Genomic DNA, 18,183 nt, shown 5'->3' on the forward strand with positions numbered 1-18,183 from the left:
CACATTTATTCCATAAACGGAAATGGCTTTTTTGATTAAATCAGCTATGATTTTTTTTTTAGGCAGTAGGGAGGCACATATAGCTGAATCAATGGGAAAAATGGAGGCTTTTAAAAAAGAATTGTCTGCCTAATGAAAAATATTCCCTTTCCCATTCTCTTCTACCAAACCTTAAGGGGGTATAACTTCCTCTCAACATAAGCATTGAAGATAATGTGATCTACAAAGTCTCAGAGTGGATGAGGCATAGCTTTTTAAAAAGCAATTTACATTCCTGCTGTAATAAAACATTTTAAAACTAACACAGAAGAAAAGTCTATTAATAACCAATTAAGGAAAAAATTCTCTGTGAAAGAGGAAGGGGAAGTGAGCGATATTACACTTGCTCATCATTTGGTTTTTGAGGTAAATGATTTCAGCAGTTTCCTAAGGAAAAAGGCTTCAAGGGAGGTTATTATTCTATTAAGATACAAAATTATAATATTAATAATAAATGCTGCCCACTCAGGCGCTATATATGTATTTATGTCTTCCCATGTTGTCCTGAATCGTTCATCTGAAAAGCGTGCTCTTAGCTCACTTATCATGGAATAAACATTTCACCAAAATAAGACTTAGGGGAAAAATACAGTTCAGTCTGAGCAGGAAGAAGCACAGAACAGCCGAGTCGCGTAATCATCTTGTAAAATATTTATTTTTTATTCTTTACTCTCTTTATGTAGGATTAATACTATGAATGGCAGTTAAGAACATCTGCCATTCATAAAGATAGAAGATTTCCCTTTATTTCATGTCATGGGTCCAGTCAAAAGACATCTTTTCAAGCTGATATTTATATTGTTAACAATGACTTTAGTAACAGAGTAATTGATGCATGGAACTCACTACCAGACTCTGTAGTATCGTCTCCTTCCTAATCCCCAAAAAATTACCCTTAGACTATCCAGTGTTGACCTCACCCTAAGAGGTCAGTAAGGGCACCAGCATGCCTTCTGTCCCCTGTCCTAATGTTTCTTCATATTTTTTACTAGTATCATGTCTAGAAACATTATTATATCTAATGTTTTTTATTATTTTTTCTTTTACTAGTATCATGTATATAAATATTATTATATCTTTGTATACCTCCAATATGTACTTGACAAAACAAATTAAATAAATAAATAAATAAATACAATAAAATTATTTATTTATTGTTAGAGTTGAAAGGGACCATGACGGCCATCGAGTTCAACCCCCTGCGCAAGCGTACATCAGTCAAGTGGCAGTTCAATCTTCTCTTTAAAATGTCCAGAGTGTTGGAGTTCACAACATCTGTTGGTAGGTTGTTCCATTGGTTGATCGCTTTGACCGTCAGGAACTTCCTCCTTATCTCCATGTTGAATCTCTCCTTGGTCAGCTTCCAGCCATTGTTCCTCGTCCGGCCCTCTGGTGCCCTGAAGAATAAAGTGATCCCCTCCTCTCTGTGACATCCCCTCGTATACTTGTAGACTGCTATCATGTCCGCTCTGTTTGCTTTTCAAGAAGGAAAGTCTATTATAAACCAAGCAGAAAGAGTTGAATATTCACTCTCTAGTTTTAAGGGGAAGTTGTCGTAAATGTCACCAAACCATCAAGTACAGTTAGTAGAAATAAAAAGAGGACACATTTTCTTGTGGGTGATTCGACCGTTAGAGGTGTTGATTTGGGACAGAGCAAGGATGTGGTGAAGGTGCTGAGGTGTCTCCCAGGGGCCACTGCCAGCAGGGACAGGAGACGGATTACAAACATTGTTAAGACTGTGAGTAAAGGTAATAACGTTGATGTGGTGGTGCATCTTGGCACAAATGATTTGTCCCAGAGAAATGTTAATGTAGTAAAAAGAGATTTTCAATGTCTAAGTGTGGAGCTGGGTAAAATAACTGATTCAGTGACTTTCTCAGAGGTGTTACCGGTTTGTGGCCAAGAGGATAAAACAACGTGTATCAGAGAGTTTAATGTGTGGTTAATGCAGTGGTGTAAAGCTGAAGGTTTTGGCTATGTAAGTCATGATGTCAGTAGGTGGTCTAATAGGGAGTTGTTTAAGAGGGATGGTTTGCATCCATCATACAGAGGTACCCAGGTGCTCGGTGAGGAATTCAGAACTTTTTTGGACAGGCATTTAAACTAGGTAAAGGGGACAGAGATGTAACTGATGTGGGTGATTTCTGTCCCCGACCAATGAGGATAAAGCAGTTTTTGGAAGCTTATGAAAAGGGAGCTGCAAATAATATAGATGTAGTTGTTGATGATAAGGGGCAAACTAATAACGAAAATAATGTTCTTCGGGTAATGTGCACAAATGCTCGAAGCTTGAGCAACAAGCTCTGTGAATTAATGGCCATAATATCTAGAGATAATTTGGACCTGGTTGCCATAACTGAGACATGGTTTAAGGATTCTAATGAATGGGAAATATCCATACCAGGATATACACTGTATAGGAAGGATAGAATAGAGAGAAGGGGAGGTGGAGTAGCCATTTATATTAAAGAAAGTATAAAAACAACACTAATTCAAAATACGTGTCAAGATCTAGAGACTCTCTGGATTTGCATGCAAAATAAAGAAGGTTCTGTCATTAGAATTGGGGTGATCTATAGGCCTCCAGGGCAATCCGAGGAATATGACAACAAGATGGTGGATGAAATTACCCAAATGGCAGTAAAGGGAGATATTGTGGTTATGGGTGATTTCAACATGCCTGATGTTGACTGGAATATCCCCAGTGCCCTTACATGCAAAAGTAAGAATATAGTAGAGGCCTTTACAGGAGCAGCTCTGGCACAGCTGGTTAAGACACCAACTAGAGGGGAGAATATTCTAGATTTAGTTTTTACGAATGAGAATTGGGTTTCAGATGTCAAGGTGGGAGAAAATTTAGGTTGCAGTGACCATCTATGTTTGTGGTTTGATGTAAAAACTCATTGTGAGCAATCCTATAATGCAACCAAAGTATTGGATTTCAGAAAAACAAATTTTAATGCAATGGGAGAATATTTAGATAATGAATTGAAGGGGAGGGATAAAATGGCAGGAGCGAGCATCCAGTGGACTGTATTAAAAAAGGCCATCTTAAAAGCCACTGGACTGTATGTAAGACAAATAACTAAAGGTAAAAGGAAGAAGAAACCGCTATGGTTTAGCAATGATGTAAGGGCTATAGTCAATGAAAAAAAGGCTGCCTATAGGAGGTATAAAGAGTCTGGAAGTATAGCTGATAGGGAGGTATATAAAATGAGACAGAAGGAGGCGAAACAGATAATATATGCTGCTAAAGCCTCAAAAGAGGAAGAAATTGCCAAATCTGTAAAGAAGGGGGATAAAACCTTCTTCAGATATATTAATGATAAGAAGAAGAAAAACTGCGGCATCACGAAGCTTAGTACCGGGAATAATACATGCATTAATGGGAATAAGGAGATCGCTGACCATTTCAATAGCTACTTCTGTTCAGTTTTCTCAAAAGACACCTTACAAAATAATACTATAGAGGGATATAGCATTGCTTCCAGCTGTACGGATTCAGCTCCAGTGATCTTAGAAGCCGATGTCTTAGAAGAACTTGAACGATTAAAGATAAATAAGGCAATGGGTCCAGATGGCATCCACCCCAGAGTTCTTAAAGAACTCAGATCTGTCATTACTACCCCCCTGACTGATTTGTTTAACCAATCCTTGTTAACAGGAGAAGTTCCTGAGGATTGGAGAATGGCCAGTGTTGTGCCTATTCACAAGAAGGGCAGTAGAGAAGAAGCTGGTAACTACAGGCCAGTTAGCTTGACATCAGTTGTAGTTAAAATGATGGAGACTCTACTCAAAAAGAGGATAAATCAGCACCTAAAAAACAATAACTTATCGGACCCAAATCAGCATGGCTTTACTGAAGGCAAATCATGTCAGACTAATCTCATTGATTTCTTTGACTATGTCACAAAGGTGTTGGATGAAGGTGGTGCCGTGGATATTGCCTACCTGGACTTCAGCAAAGCCTTTGATACGGTTCCACATAAAGAGCTGATGGATAAATTAGTGAAGATTGGACTTAATCCCTGGATAGTTCAATGAATTTGCAGCTGGCTGAAGCGTAGACATCAGAGAGTTATTGTTAATGGCGAGTATTCTGAGCAGAGTCAGGTTACAAGCGGTGTGCCACAAGGGTCTGTTCTGGGTCCTATTCTTTTTAATATATTTGTGAGTGACATAGGGGAAGGTTTGGTAGGGAAGGTTTGCCTATTTGCCGATGACTCTAAAGTGTGCAATTGGGTTGATATTCCTGGAGGCGTCTGTAATATGGTAAATGATTTAGCTTTACTAGATAAATGGTCTAAGCAATGGAAACTGCAGTTTAATGTTTCCAAATGTAAAATAATGCACTTGGGGAAAAGGAATCCTCAATCTGAGTATTGTATTGGCAGTTCAGTGTTGGCAAATACTTCAAAAGAAAAGGATTTAGGGGTAGTGATTTCTGACAGTCTCAAAATGGGTGAACAGTGCAGTCAGGCGGTAGGGAAAGCAAGTAGGATGCTTGGCTGCATAGCTAGAGGTATAACAAGCAGGAAGAGGGAGATTATGATCCCGCTATATAGAATGCTGGTGAGACCACATTTGGAATACTGTGTTCAGTTCTGGAGACCTCACCTACAAAAAGATATTGACAAAATTGAACGGGTCCAAAGACGGGCTACAAGAATGGTGGAAGGTCTTAAGCATAAAACGTATCAGGAAAGACTTAATGAACTCAATCTGTATAGTCTGGAGGACAGAAGGAAAAGGGGGGACATGATCGAAACATTTAAATATATTAAAGGGTTAAATAAGGTCCAGGAGGGAAGTGTTTTTAATAGGAAAGTGAACACAAGAACAAGGGGACACAATCTGAAGTTAGTTGGGGGAAAGATCAAAAGCAACATGAGAAAATATTATTTTACTGAAAGAGTAGTAGATCCTTGGAACAAACTTCCAGCAGACGTGGTAGATAAATCCACAGTAACTGAATTTAAACATGCCTGGGATAAACATATATCCATCCTAAGATAAAATACAGAAAATAGTATAAGGGCAGACTAGATGGACCATGAGGTCTTTTTCTGCCGTCAGACTTCTATGTTTCTATGTTTCTATGTTTCTAATTCAGCTGCCATTGATTTAACAGGTTGATTTCAATAAAGAACACTATCAAAACTAGTTTGACTCAAAGTTAAGAAATGGCTGGTTCTTTGGATCATACTGAAAGAAAATATTTGCGGAGGGTAAGCAATTTTGGAATTGGAGAATATGTCATGGTATGCTAACAAAATAGTTGTCTTGGTAGGCATGGCTACTCATAAGAAATCAGACTCACCCAGCAGGGAAATCTAATTACCTTCCCTACGGATTGCAGAAGAGCATTTATTTATTTGATGCAACTTCTATGCCACACAATCCTGTGTGCGCTTTGCGTTTCTCAGAGCCACCGACGGCCGCTGCAACTGGTATGCCCAAACTGGGCCGAATAAGAAGCATTCCACCCCTGGGCTGACATTATTGTTTATCTCCCATTACTTAAACTGCTCTGATACTTTTTTTGAGATGTGGGCAGTTAGAAAAACAATCAGGGAATTACATAATAATTGTGATACTTGTTATGTTTATTATTGATCTCTTGCTAATGTCCAACAAAAATCCTGGTTGACTTTTTGCATTGGTATAATGCACTGCATGAACAGCTATTTTAAGTTTGGGAACACAATTTCTAAGCAAACACAGTGCCATCAAGATATGCTCACTAATATTAAATTATTTATTTATGTAAAGCATTTATATTGCAGCCCATTTTATAACAAATTCTGAGCAGCTCCCAATCAACAATGAATACAATATCAATAATAAAACAAAAACATGACAGTAGTCTATTAAAGTACGTAACAATCAGCTGATTAAGTTAACCACCGTGATTCAGTATTAATTCCATGTGACCAATCTCAGTGTAGTATAAAAATAAATGTTCACTAGCTTCTGCTTTTTCTGAATCTACTTTTGCAATACTACGCGTGGTTTTAACAATATACTACTAGTGCAAGGGAGCAGACTGACAGAAACCCTCTAGAACTACAATTATTAACCTTATGTTTAATATTATTGGTATGACAATCAGCGACAGGTACAAATGGAGAAAATGTGATGTATTTTTCTTCAGGGCACACTGCAGATTGATTTAATGATTTAAATGAACAGTTAAGGTTAGTTTTTTAATTAACATTTAAAATTTTTATTTTAATTTAATTACTCTTATTATCTAAATCCAGATTTTCTGGGTGGTTCTATCCCACTTTGTTGTTGGGTTTCAATTAATTCATTTTATTTTTTAATCTTAAAATAAGATGAATATTTTCAGGATTGCTGACTGTTTCCAAAGGATCTGCGAATGTCTTCATAAAACTGGGTATGTGTAGAGTTTTTTTTATTATTTTAATTGATATTTTAATTGATATAGTATAATATCCTCACTTTTGTTAGCAAAGAAAACAATCCCCCCCCCCAACGTTGCTAGTAAGAACTGTTCCACTGAAGAAAATATTGATCTGTTAAACCCTATTTTGAGAATGCTTTCATTAAAAACATATGGGTAATATAGCTGAGAATCGAATGATTGTATTAATATAACCTATATTATTATGAAGTCAATGCAAACGAGTTTCACTTTATTGTTTGAAGCAATTACTTCACAATTGTATATTTTGTACGGAGTAGTGCAGAGTAAGTACACAAAGATTTATTTGCAAACTAGTCCAAAAATAATAGTATACGATATTCAATTCAATGCAATAGTATTTCATCAGCTGATTACAAACAATTTTGTTTTGGCATTAGCTAAGAGCCTATGGTGGCCAATGCATGCAATAGTATTATTTTTAATTGGGTAAAATATTGGACTAGAAACAAGGAGACCCAAGTTCTAATCCAATTCAGCCAAGGAAAGTCACTGGGTGATTTTGGGCTTAAACACCCCCTTTTTTTGCTGACCTATGAGTTACAAGGAAAAATAGGGGTGGAAACATAATGCACATTGCCTAGAGCTCCAGAATGAAAGGTGGGAAACCCAGAATTCTCCTTCAAACCTGAATGTGTATATGTTTCTACATATATAGAGTGATGTGTGTGTGTGTGTGTAAATGAAATACGTATATATAGGTGTTTATTTTTTAGCAATTGAAACTACTTTATTCATTATTGACACAGGTTGGGAATCTGGACCTACATGGACATTAAGTTCCTAAAGATACAAGAATTCATGCTGGATATCTGGCTTGCTTACTCCATACCATTACCGTCTGGCCACAGCCAGCTGTTATCCTTAGCTGTGATCTGCTCCTGCATTGCAGCATCTGTTGGAGGTCTCTTCTACTGCTGGATGTTTTCCTCTCTGCAATATTCCTTCCAGTTTTCTGCCTCGGCATCCTCTGTCCTCTGTTTCCTCGTGTTCTTAATCCTCTTTTTGGTGCATCCAGTCCGGTGCCTGTTTACTATAGTTGTGCCTACACTAGGGACTAGACAAGGAAGAAGGCTGCTGCTGTCTGCCTGCTTTATGATTGTAGCTGTCAACATTATTCCGAATATCATGAACAATATCCAAGCAATCCTGAAAATCATTAAATGCACCTGCAAAAATTCCATGGAAAGCCTGGTGGGTTCAATGCTCCTGTTGGGCAAAGCTTCGTGGGACTTCAGCCACTCTGTCAAAATCATAATTGACAACATGCCAGATAAATTACTGAGTGCAAGAGATAGCCATGTTCAATTTAGAAATCACAGTAATATCTTCCAACTAAATGAGAAAATGTTTAACACTAGCCAAAGTATCAAAGAAGACTTTTTGTATGTTGATAAGCTGGTCCAGAAGGTCATACTTTTGACCAACCGGGTGACCGCTGGGTTCTTCCTCTTCTATCTTCTTTTTCAAGCCACGTGGTACCTGAAGAACTATCTTACAGATGTTTGTTTTGATAATATTTACATTACCCCACAGCTGGAAGATTTGGCTCGGGAAAACAAAAGAGATGATTTGTTGATGTGCACATCCAGGAAGTTAATCAAGCCAGCCAGTTTCAAATTGTCCCAGAAAGAAATCAAGGCTTCTCTCAGACATGTTTTTCTTCTCACGTTAGTTCTAGTGGTGATGCTGCTTGTCATAGCAACTGACTACATTGCCTTTCATTTGGCACAAACAGCTGTAACCGAAGTCACTCAAATCCCTGTTGTCCCAGTTACATTCTGGGTAAAATATGAAGTGAGTACTGAAGTCTCTAGCTTGGGTTTAAATTGGTGCCCTTCAGCCTGGGATTTTTCAGATATCTTGATTTGATTTGATTTATTGGATTTGTATGCCGCCCCTCTCTGGAGACTCGGGGCGGCTAACAACAATAATAGAACAGTATACACAATAATCCAATAGTAAAAACAATTAAAAACCCATTAAAGTAAAAACCAAACATACATTCAGACATACCATGCATAAAATTGTAAAGGCCTAGGGGGAAAGAGTATCTCAGTTCCCCCATGCCTGACAGCAGAGGTGGGTTTTAAGTAGCTTACGAAAGGCAAGGAGGGTGGGGGCAATTCTAATCTCTGGGGGGAGTTGGTTCCAGAGGGCCGGGGCTGCCACAGAGAAGGCTCTTCCCCTGGGTCCCGCCAAGCGGCATTGTTTAGTTGACGGGACCCAGAGAAGACCCACTCTGTGGGACCTAACTGGTCACTGGGATTCGTGCGGCAGAAGGCGGTCCCTGAGATAATCTGGTCCGGTGCCATGAAGGGCTTTATAGGTCATAACCAACACTTTGAATTGTGACCGGAAACTGATCGGCAACCAATGCAGACTGCGGAGTGTTGGTGTGACATGGGCATTTTTAGGGAAGCCCATGATTGCTCTCGCAGCTGCATTCTGCACGATCTGAAGTTTTCGAACACTTTTCAAAGGTAGCCCCATGTAGAGAGCGTTACAGTAGTCGAGCCTCGAAGTTGGGGCAACAACCTCCAGGATTTTAAATATAGCCATGAAATGGCATTTGCCAATGCATGTCAAATGAATGTATTTAGATTAAGGTGACCAGACGTTCCAACTTTGGTGGGACAGTCCTGCTTTTGAATGATTTGTCCCGCATCCCGCGGTGGTTCAAAAATGTCCTTATTTTGGAATGGAAGAGAGGGACGGCCAGTGGCAGGGGGGGAGGTCAGGAGGGAAGGGGAATATTTCAATTATAATCCCAACACCTCTGCTGGTTTCCACCCACTCCCCAGCCCTGAAGCCTGGCAAAGTTTGCAAAAAGGTTGGAGTCAAACGTGTGCACAGCTCTTCCAGGGAGGTGCTGAACTTCTGCCCTTTGGCTTTAGAGGCGGCTTCTCCCGCAGCTGCAGTGCCCCGCCCAGCTGGAGCATTCCTGGTGGTGGTGGCAGGTGAGCTTTAGGGCCTGGCAGCAGGCATTCCAGCTGCCTAATCTCTGTCCTGGCCCATGCCCAGCGCAGTGCAGCATGTATGGCATCCAGGAACACATCCAGCTGACACCATCGGTGTCCCCGCCCTGGAGGTCCCACTTGCAGCCAACCACCCTGCCACTGCCCCATGGCTACTGCCTGGTGCTGCTGCTGCCAGCACCCTCCCGCTCCTACTTCAACCCCTGCTTGGTGGCGCAGCCTTTGCTGCCTGCCGCACTGCCCCTGCAGGCCCACCTCGGGCCTTTGCCCTTCCTGCTGCCCAAGAGCTGCAACAGGGGAAGAGAAGCGGAGGGAGGGAGAGAGAGAGACAGAAGGGGAGAGAGAAAGAGAGAAAGGGAGGAAGGAGGAGAGAGAGAAAAAAGGAGAGGAAGGAAGAGAGAAAGAAAGAAAGTGAGAGGGCGGGAAGGAGGGAGAGAGAAAGAAAGGGACAAGGAGGAAGAGAGAGAGAAAGAGAGAGAGAGAAAAGAGAGAGGAAGGGATGAAGAGAGTAAGAAAGAGGGAGGGAGAGAGAGAGAGAGAGAAAAAAAGATATTTTTTTTGAAAGAAACATTCAGAACAAGTAGAACAATAAACCCCCTCCCACACACAAAGACAGGGTTTGGAAAACATTCTTGAACAGACAGTAACAATGAAAGAGCTTGCAAGTGGCTGGGAACATTGTTAGCACCTTATTAGGGCTGGAAAGAAACATTTGGAGCAAGTTAGAGCAATGAAAAAAAAACCCCTGGAAAGACTTAGGGCTTGGAAAACATTCTTTACAAAGAGTAACAATGAAAGAACCTGCAAGGTAAGAGCCGGGAAGAAAGTTAGCACTTAGTTAGGGCTGGGGGGAAAAAAGCTTTGAGGTAGCCTCTACATTTCTAATTAATAATTCACTTTATTGTTTCAGATCAAACTGAGTTTTGTTGGTTTCCAACCTACCCTAGTGGTTCCATTTGAGAGAAATTACCATCAGAACCTGACCTTGGTGTCTTCTAATTGCTTCGTGCAAATGCCAAACCCTCCCAACACAGCTTTGGTTCTGGCCATTGTGCTACTCTTTTGCATCATTTATGCTACAGTTTTTTTGGAAGCATACTCACACCGTCTGTGCCGAAAAATTTCAGCTTCCTTTTTTCAGAAACAAGAAAACCAGAGAATCCAATATCTCTACAAGAAGCTCATTAGAAAGCACAAGAAAAAAGAGCAACAGGAGGCATTAGTACTTTGTTGAATGCTATTTTACAAGAACAATTTGCACCATTTCTGGAATAAACACTAATTAAAGCCAATATTATGCAATCGTAATTCTAAAGGGAAAAAAAGCCATGGAGGGTAATATAGAAACTGGATGATACAACCCAAAGGAGTTTGAATACACAGCTTTATCATAAAATAAAAGTGTCCCAGTTGAATCAAGCAAACTCCTGATGATTATATCAACATGTATTTATTTATTTATTTGTTTATCATATTTTTAGAGCTGCCTAACATGCAACAACTCTGGCCAGAATACAATTTTTTTAGAAAGCCTAATGCAAAAGATGAAAGATGCCACTAACCAGAGAACCAACATAACTTGCACAGCTACCAACATAAATTGCACAATTGCTTTTCAGAACACGAACTCCAGGTAAGTCATAGCCTGAGGGGGAGAAAACAGGTTTTCAAGGCCCATGTAAAGGGCAAAAGAGTAAGGCTATTTAAAAATCTGGGTGTCAGGGTTCCAAATAGCATCAAAAATTAAATCAGAGTGCAAGGCAAAGTATTCTTCAAAGTCCCAATTTATTATATGTTGGGCACATCTAGGAGAAACCCGAATCTGAGGTCCCTGGGATTTGTCCACCCAGTTGAAAGTTCAAACCCTTGTCCCCACACCCCCAAGTCCATCACACTGACCAATCTTCAACTGCTAACCTGGCAAGAATTCACCCATCTCAGGAGTGCAAAGACAAAGGATGACTTGACTATGTAGAAAGAATTTGTTATGACAACACACAGACATCCCTCCTGCAATTCCCCCTCCAAAATTTCCACAGTAAAAAATGTATATTTCTTAATCCCTATTTTAATCATAACTAAATGTCCCATGAAAATTCTGCACCCATCCTAATCCTAGGCCTGGAATATCAGCCACATTTCTAAGAAAGTCTGCAAGAGCTGTATGGCAGGAACTGTATGAATTTCTAAGGGAAATGTTCTTGAAGAGGGCTGCTCAGTGGTCACTTATATCAATATGCTTGGTCAATCCAATGGTTCTCTCTTTCTTGCAATTCTTCCAATATTGTTGCAAGGGATCAATTTCCTACACATCCAGTCTCAGGGATGGGTTTGGAACAGTGGAAAGTTGGTATGGAGGCCTTAGAGTTGGCCTTCTCCAGCTCCCATCGACTAAACAATGTCGTCTGGCGGGACCCAGGGGAAGAGCCTTCTTTGTGGCGGCCCCGGCCCTCTGGAATCAAATCCCCCCGGAGATTAGCATTGCTCCCACCTCCTTGTCTTTCGTAAAATACTCAAGACCCACCTATACTGCCAGTCATGACGGATTTGAGACATCTTTCCCCCAGGCTCCTTATAACTTATGTTTGGTATGTATGTGTTGTCTGGTTTTGATATGATAGAGTTTTAGTTATTTCTTTTAATATTAGATTTGTGTCACTATAATATTGTTTTTATCATTGTTGTGAGCTGCCCCGAGTCTTCGGAGAGGGGTGGCATATAAATTTAATAAATTGAATTGAATTGAATTAGTCCACATAAATTGATGAAATGTTCTTCTTATTTAAATGTTTTCCTTGACATTTCTATGGGCATGTCACTGCCTTCCATTTTTTTCTTAAGTCAGTTTGAGAACCATCTATGGTTTTTGGCCTGTCTCTTCAAGCTGACTAATACTACCCATGATAAAACAAACAAACAAACAAACAAACAAACAAACAAACAAACAATACCAAACTCTACGTACAACATCCATAGCAAAGTTCACACAAACTACAGTACTGGAAGAATTTCCCTCCCTGACCGAGAGATAGAAAATAAACTTCTTGCTAAATTTACCTCAAATGCAGCCCACGGTTTTTGTTTGTTTGAAAATATGTGATTAAACTTCATTCTCCTCAGAGCTTTATTTATTTTCTTTTATGTTAAATTCCGCCTCCAAAATGGCACCAGTATTAATTATATTTTTGGCTTGCTTAAAAATTCCACACTAATCTGCTAGAGCTAAAAAGGATGATGGTAATTATATACATGCATGAAACTTACAGATACAAACTCAAAAGTACTCCATAATCTACAATCTATATCTCTACACAGTTTCATATCCCTGTAGTCAAAGGGGAGTTTCAATGGCCACTAAACAGCTGCTGAGTTTAATGTGATTGAACACTCCTGCACTCTTCTTTCTGGTAACAGGGAATCAGTTCCAGAAAATATTTATTTGAAGCATTTATAAGTAAACATTAAGAGTCCAATCTCCGTCAAGATGGTTTGTTATAATAATAATAATAATAATAATAATAATAATAATAATAATAATAATAATAATAATGAAAATCAAATGGAAGGGGGGGAGAGATTAACACACATTGATTCTCCTATTCATAGTAATCCTAGAATAGAACAGAACAGAATAGAATATAATTCTTTATTGGCCAAGTATGATCGGATACATAAGGAATTTGTCTTTGGTGCATATGCTCTCAGTGTACATAAAAAGACAAGCTATATTCATCAAGAATCATAAGGTACAGCACTTAATGATAGTCATAGGGTACAAATAAGCAAACAAAACATACTAGAAAATAATCAATATACTGTAAATAGTAAGGATACAAACAACTAAGTTAGTCATGCAATCATAAGTCATAAGTGGGAGGAGATGGGTGATAAGAACGATGAGAAGATAAACAGACTCTTATTCTATAATTATTATGCAAAAACAAGATTACTAAAACGTGAAACAAGAATACAGTCTCTCCACCTGCTTAGTGTTGCAGATATTTTGTTGTTTATTTATTTATCAAATTTAGAAACCACCCATCTTGCTGATGGATGTTGTTGATCTTAGCAATCTTGCAAGGAACTTAGTATAACTGCATAGATGAGGAGCTTGATTTGGTCTGTAACAGGGAATCAGTTCCAGAAAATATTGGTGTTCTCGGAGGTTGGTTTTTGCTTGCAGATATTTGATTACCCAAATAAATAACATTATCTGTGACATGCTGGTTGGGAAATGCTGGGAGTCCATTCATCTTAAAGTAATGGCCGATACATATAGAACACAAATAATTCCCTCACCCTTTATTGATTTGACTGCAATTGAAAAATGTCCGTCCCCCCCGCTCCTGAACTCTCCTTCTTTTTCTGGCTTTTGAATGTTTCAGATTTTTGAATGTTTTCAAATTGTTCCTGTGTTCAAACTGAATGTGTTCAAATTGTGCAACATTGTAAGATTGAAGTGTTTTCATTGCACAGCCATGATGCCCAATGGTGATATTCATATTAAGCAATAAGCAAGTCTGCATTGGTTGCCGATCAGTTTCCGGTCACAATTCAAAGTGTTGGTTATGACCTATAAAGCCCTTCATGGCACCGGACCAGATTATCTCCGGGACTGCCTTCTGCCGCACGAATCCCAGTGACCGATTAGGTCCCACAGAGTGGGCCTTCTCCGGGCCCTGTCAACTAAACAATGTCATTTGGCGGGACCCAGGGGAAGAGCCTTCTCTGTGGCGGTCCCGGCCCTGTGGAACCAACTCCCTCCAGAGATCAGAATTGCCCCCACCCTCCTCGCCTTTCGTAAGCTCCTTAAAGCCCACCTCTGCCGTCAGGCATGGGGGAACTGAGATGTTCTTTCCCCCTGGGCCTGTACAGTTTATGCATGGTATGTCAGTATGCATGCCTGGTTTTTATAATAAGGGTTTTTTAGTTGTTTTATTATTGGATTGCTACATATTGTTTTTATCGCTGTTGTTAGACACCCCGAGTCCATGGAGAGGGGTGGCATACAAATCCAATAAATTAAATGAATAAATAAATAAATAAATAAATAAATAAATAAATAAATAAATAAATAAATAAATAAATAAATAAATAAATAAGGAGAATGCTTTGCAATCTAACAGCATATTCAAAGAATATCCTACCTAGCCACATGCTACCTGTTTCAATCCCTAGAGAATTTCAAGATGTATGATTCACACTTGTTATCTGGATAGTTTGGCATTTTGAAAAACAAGGTTATACTTGCGTCTCTGCAGCAGCTATGCATTTCTTTGAGAGTTGACAGCACTTAAGGCTTTTGTTAGCTTTGGAAGGATGGCTTTCAAAGGTGCATTTTGACATTTCCCAACTGACTCCCCAAACCACCACCACCACCAGAGAAGTGTGATAATCATTCCTACCACCCAAAGACAGCAGCAATATGATGCATGTTCACTGTGATTTTCACATTATGTTTTATTCAATACTCATCAGCCCATGCCTGTCATAATAGAGCATTTGTTAATAGTTAGGAAAAAAAATCTATTTTGGAACAAACAAGATTTTAATTAAAACCACAGAGAAGCCGGGCATGATTTTATTATTATTATCAACAACTTGAATATACTTTAAGAACGACAAGCACTTATTTAAATGTAAATTCTAACTGGAGACAATCATGTATTTTAAGTGTCTGATTCACAGGGGCTTTATTATTGAATCATTTCTTCCACACCATGATTGTTTGCATAGGGAATTAAGCTAAAATGCAAATGAGAGAATGCAAAAAATGGAGCTGACAATAAAATGAAGGGCTGAAGCCAATTATTATGCTATTTTCATTAATCCTTTTTCTTGCATGGTTTATGTAGTGCATTGCCACCAAAATCACAATATTGTCAGAAAAAAAGCCAGCAGTATTTATATACCAATTAAAACTGTATTGGACTGGAGAAAACAAATAAAAAATAAAAAAATAAAAACAGAAGAGTAACATGCAATCTTCAGAGACTGATAATGTACTTTGCAATAGCAGAACGTATTAATGAGAAATTTGTTGATTTGCCCTTGAATATGACCTTATTTAATTTCATATTTTGAAACAAATTATATGAGATGAAACAATGGTAACTTATAAAATTACATTATTCTGAAGTTTGCAGAGTCTGCGGAGAGGGGAGGCATACAAATCCAATAAATAATAATAATAATAATAATAATAATAATAATAATAATAATAACAATAATAATAATAATAACTGCTTAATTTTTAAAAAAATTGAAAATAGGCTTACTCAAAGAACATATGCCTATATAATCAAATCTGTAAATTAATTGAAATGATGGGGAAAGTATCTTAGAGAGCATTCTGAATAAAATGTATAAGTGGCATTTGGTACAAAAGGCAACTTCACCCAACTGTAGGTGAAAGTATATATGTGTTGTTCACATAGATTTTTACAACAGTTTTTCAGCTTCTCAAACCATCACAGAAACAGGTGAACAGAATTTACTGTTTGAAAACAACATGGAAAACTGAAATAAGTCAGCCTTGACAGACTTGTGCTTCCCTAGTGACAGTTCATTGAAAAAGACAAATATAGGAAATAACATGAATATATGCATGTTTAAATAAACTCCACCATGTGCAATAAGGCTTAAAAATATCAGAAATTGGTTAAATGAAATCTGGCTAGTTTAGTATTGTTTCTCATGGGCTAGCAATGGCTCTCCAGCTGTAATCTTTTTTATATTTTCCAAGAAAAAAAACGATAATTAAATCTCGGACCTTTTGCAAATAAACCAGATTTTACAAGCAAGTGACCGCCCATCCCCAAGAGCAGATGGAACTTCAATTTTCCTGTGTGCTGTTCAAATTACATGATTTAAATTCATGTAACTTCACCCCACTATCTCTAGATAACTTTGCCTAAGGATTTCCTTGTTATATTTTCAGGAATGGGGAAACGCAAGTTTAAATTGTTTCATAATTTGATTTTCTTACTTTTCACTGTGTCTTAAGTATTTCATTTTTAAATTAATGATGCTGCTGGGATGTGATTTGTTAGATTTATAAACGTTTCTGTGGGCATTTGTTTGAAGAACAGCTTATAAATTTGCAAAAGGTTGAAGTCTATTGGCACAATGTTAGGAAGTAATAAAAACATTATAATTGAGTTAACAATATTTTGACTGCCTTCTCATGTCTTAAGGCAATTTGAATAACCAGCAACTGAATTCAGAATGCCAGAAAAAAAATGCTTGGTTCAATAAACTGATCTGATACTCCTGAACCAGAAATTCTCTGTTTTAATTTAAAAGAACAACAGAATAATAGAATTGGGACGTACCTTGAAGGTCTTCTAGTCCAACCCTCTGCTCAGGCAGGAAACCCTTACCTTTACTATATACCATTTTTAAAAGTAGACTTCTTTAACAAAAATTCTATGCGGTACACTTCAACCATATTCTGGAAGCTACTCGTAAATCTTCCCTCCCAGGTTTTTTTTTAAAGGGCGCCCTTTTTAATTCAGTATGAAGGTGTCCTGTCATGTTATTCTAACATGGTGGATCCGAAGCCATAACTAGCCACAATAGATTTGCAAGAATGTTTCCAAATGTAAAATAATGCAGTTGGATAAAAGGAATCCTCAATCTGAGTACTGTATTGGCAGTTCTGTGTTAGCAAAAACTTCAGAAGAGAAGGATTTAGGGGTGGTGATTTCTGACAGTCTCAAAATGGGTGAGCAGTGTGGTCGGGCGGTAGGAAAAGCAAGTAGGATGTTTGGATGCATAGCTAGAGGTATAACAAGCAGGAAGAGGGAGATTGTAGTCCACTGTATAGAGTGCTGGTGAGACCACATTTGGAATACTGTGTTCAATTTCTGGAGACCTCACCTACAAAAATATATTGATAAAATTGAACGGGTCCAAAGACGGGCTACAAGAATGATGGAAGGTCTTAAGCATAAAACGTATCAGGAAAGACTTAATAAACTCAATCTGTATAGTCTGCAGGACAGAAGGGAAAAGGGGGGACATGATCGAAACATTTAAATATGTTAAAGGGTTAAATAAGGTTCCGGAGGGAAGTGTTTTTAATAGGAAAGTGAACACAAGAACAAGGGGACACAATCTGAAGTTAGTTGGGGGAAAGATCAAAAGCAACATGAGAAAATATTATTTTACTGAAAGAGTAGTAGATCCTTGGAACAAACTTCCAGCAGACGTGGTTGGTAAATCCACAGTAACTGAATTTAAACATGCCTGGGATAAACATATATCCATCCTAAGTTAAAATACAGGAAATAGTATAAGGGCAGACTAGATGGACCATGAGGTCTTTTTCTGCCGTCAATCTTCTATGTTTCTATGTTTAAGAAGAATTGTTTAAGCAATCTGCTCCTGATCCAAAGAATGTGGAAATCCCGTAGTCACTGTACATGGACATGTCAAAGTGAGTGGTTCCAATTTTTATGACAAAAAAGGAAGTTACGGAGGAAATTTATTATTGATTGTGAGAAAAGAACAGGAAATTTGAAAAGCATCTGCCGATAACAAGATCAAGTGTATGGAAGGTCTTGGATAGAACGTAAAACCGACAGCAGGTGTGTGAGAAAGAAGATGCAGGAGAGAGATAGTGAATAACGTCTTTGAAAGAAAAACGAAAGTGGAACGTGTGGCTCGTGAATTAGTAATCCAGTTGGAGACGAGTTGGAGGCAATTTAATCC

General features: G+C 38.5%; 1 protein-coding gene across 1 annotated transcript; it reads left to right on the forward strand.

Annotated features, from left to right (window-relative positions):
- Positions 1-6,400: 6,400 nt before the first annotated feature.
- On the forward strand, positions 6,401-10,892 carry OCSTAMP (osteoclast stimulatory transmembrane protein). The gene is made up of 3 exons (XM_070744683.1): positions 6,401-6,442; positions 7,240-8,287; positions 10,379-10,892. Exons 2-3 carry the CDS (start codon positions 7,259-7,261, stop codon positions 10,700-10,702), a joined length of 1,353 nt encoding a protein of 450 aa, XP_070600784.1. The 5' UTR covers positions 6,401-6,442; positions 7,240-7,258; the 3' UTR covers positions 10,703-10,892.
- The last annotated feature ends 7,291 nt before the right edge of the window (positions 10,893-18,183 follow it).

This window comes from Erythrolamprus reginae, chromosome 3, assembly GCF_031021105.1.
Source record: "Erythrolamprus reginae isolate rEryReg1 chromosome 3, rEryReg1.hap1, whole genome shotgun sequence".
NCBI classification, from domain to species: domain Eukaryota; kingdom Metazoa; phylum Chordata; class Lepidosauria; order Squamata; family Dipsadidae; genus Erythrolamprus; species Erythrolamprus reginae.